Raw genomic sequence first — 1,891 nt, forward strand, 5'->3', positions numbered from 1 at the left:
CTTCCTCTCTCTCTCTCTCTCTCTCTCTCTCTCTCTATCTATCTCTCTCTCTCTCTCTCTCTCTCTCTCTCTCTCTATCTCTATTTATTTATTTATCCGTCTGTTATTTGCTCTCTCGTTTTGCGCTTTGTAAGCACTCATCCACGAGGACAATCACAACAACCGTCCAAGTTTTCATCGTCCAGTCATCGTATTACCCTCCATCACTCGGATATCGTCAAATGCTCAAGATTAAGGGGCAAAATGTCGAATTAAAATACGAACCTGCATTAGCATCGCTGTCGATCGGTCGCGATTCGAGCAGCACGACCGGTAGGACTTCAGCGGCCGTCTTGGGCTCGACGATTGACACCGCCATCTGCGCTTCCTCGGCAGCGACGAGGACGACCCCCGCGAGGCCTAGGAGGACCAACAGCAACCGCTTCGTCGCTAACATCTCGCGCGTCAGCGATGATTGCCGCATCATCGGGGCCCCGTTGATCTTACATCTTTCGTCCCTACACCGTCGACTTACTTCTCTTCTCTCCGTCGTCTCGATCTCCAACTGCGCGTATCGTCTTAGAGCCACGCTCAGCCTCGCCCGGTCGTCCCGACGCGTCTCCCAATCATTTCCTTAACTCGGCTACGGGAGCGAGCGAACGTCGAAATGGACTATTTAAAAAAAAAAAAAAAAAAAAAACAGCGCACAACAACACCGCTCACGGCTTTTAAAAGCGTGGGCGCGCCCGCAGCCCTAGCACGTCGAGTCCACGCGACAACGACTCCAAGCAAGATGAACGGGACACCTTCTGCTTACGATGCGCCCGCTAACGAACAGACAAGTCCGCCTCTCTGTTTACACCAAAGTGCATTTAGACCTAAGTGCCCGCCTCGTGCACAAGTCCATGCCGCACTACTGTGCTCGCTGGCATTACAGTGTCATCAGGTGTTTGTATTTTAGCAGCCGACCGAGTTTGCGGGGCCGGAGCAGCGACCTCTGGAGGACCTTCACTCCGGCAATGAGTAAATTGACGGTATCGCTGCTGGGTATGGCTCTATAGACTCGTGACGGCGCAAGCCTCGAGACTCGAGCCTCATCCTCGTCGCTCGCCCATATGTCTATTCGACAATACGGTGGCTGCGCATTTTTATACGGCCGAGACCGGGCCTAGAGTCTCTTCCGCATCATCTTCGGGACGCGGCGTGGCAGTGAAGCCGCGATGTCAGCGCGTGCGGTGGGACGCGGTCGGGCAAGTTTTCGTGGCTGCGTTGCAGCGCGTACGTATGCCTTAACGGATTCGCTCGAGCACATAACCTCAACGCAACGCCCGAGGCTTTCTGCTCTTTTGGCGGCAAAAGATCTTTAGCCGCGCTCGCGTGAGGGACGACGGTGTCGTCGAGGCGAAAGTGTAATCCTAATTTTTTAATGATTGAACATCATGTTTGTGAAAAATCTACAAAATGACTTCTACAATGTGATACATGGAAAAGTTAGTAAATTTATCTTTTCCTTTATTTTATTTTTTTTTTTTTTTTTTTTTTTTTTTTTTTTTTACTTAATCGTAGTGACTATTGTTTGTGGAATGTTATTGTTTTTATCGTTATTATTGGTGGTTAACTGGAATGAGATTAGTTTTGCTCGGACCGTTATTTCCTGGCGTACGCGTGCGTGCGTGCATGCGTATGTGTACTTATGCTCACGCGTTGTCTCTTATAATCTTATAATTTTCTACGAATTATCTTTGGAGTAGCAGTGACATTAATTTGTATGTATATTTTGCAGCAATGCCTTATACTTGTCAATTTTGATGTAGATGCTATCTGTGCGTCCAAGATACTGCAAACCTTATTTAAAAATGACAACGTTGTGTACACGCTCGTGCCTATTCAGGGAGTTAAAGATATCGTTCGA

General features: G+C 48.5%; 1 protein-coding gene across 1 annotated transcript in view; it reads left to right on the plus strand.

The window, feature by feature from the left end:
- The first annotated feature begins 1,034 nt into the window (after positions 1 to 1,034).
- Positions 1,035 to 1,891, plus strand: part of Cdc45 (cell division cycle protein 45) — a 3,697-nt gene continuing 2,840 nt past the window's right edge. The window contains exons 1-2 of the mRNA XM_011507608.1: positions 1,035 to 1,469; positions 1,763 to 1,890. Of these exons, the coding sequence (XP_011505910.1) occupies positions 1,419 to 1,469; positions 1,763 to 1,890 (179 nt within the window). The 5' untranslated portion in view covers positions 1,035 to 1,418. The remainder of the gene's footprint in view (positions 1,470 to 1,762; position 1,891) is intronic.

Source organism: Ceratosolen solmsi, unplaced genomic scaffold, assembly GCF_000503995.2.
Source record: "Ceratosolen solmsi marchali unplaced genomic scaffold, CerSol_1.0 scaffold1, whole genome shotgun sequence".
Lineage (NCBI taxonomy): Eukaryota > Metazoa > Arthropoda > Insecta > Hymenoptera > Agaonidae > Ceratosolen > Ceratosolen solmsi.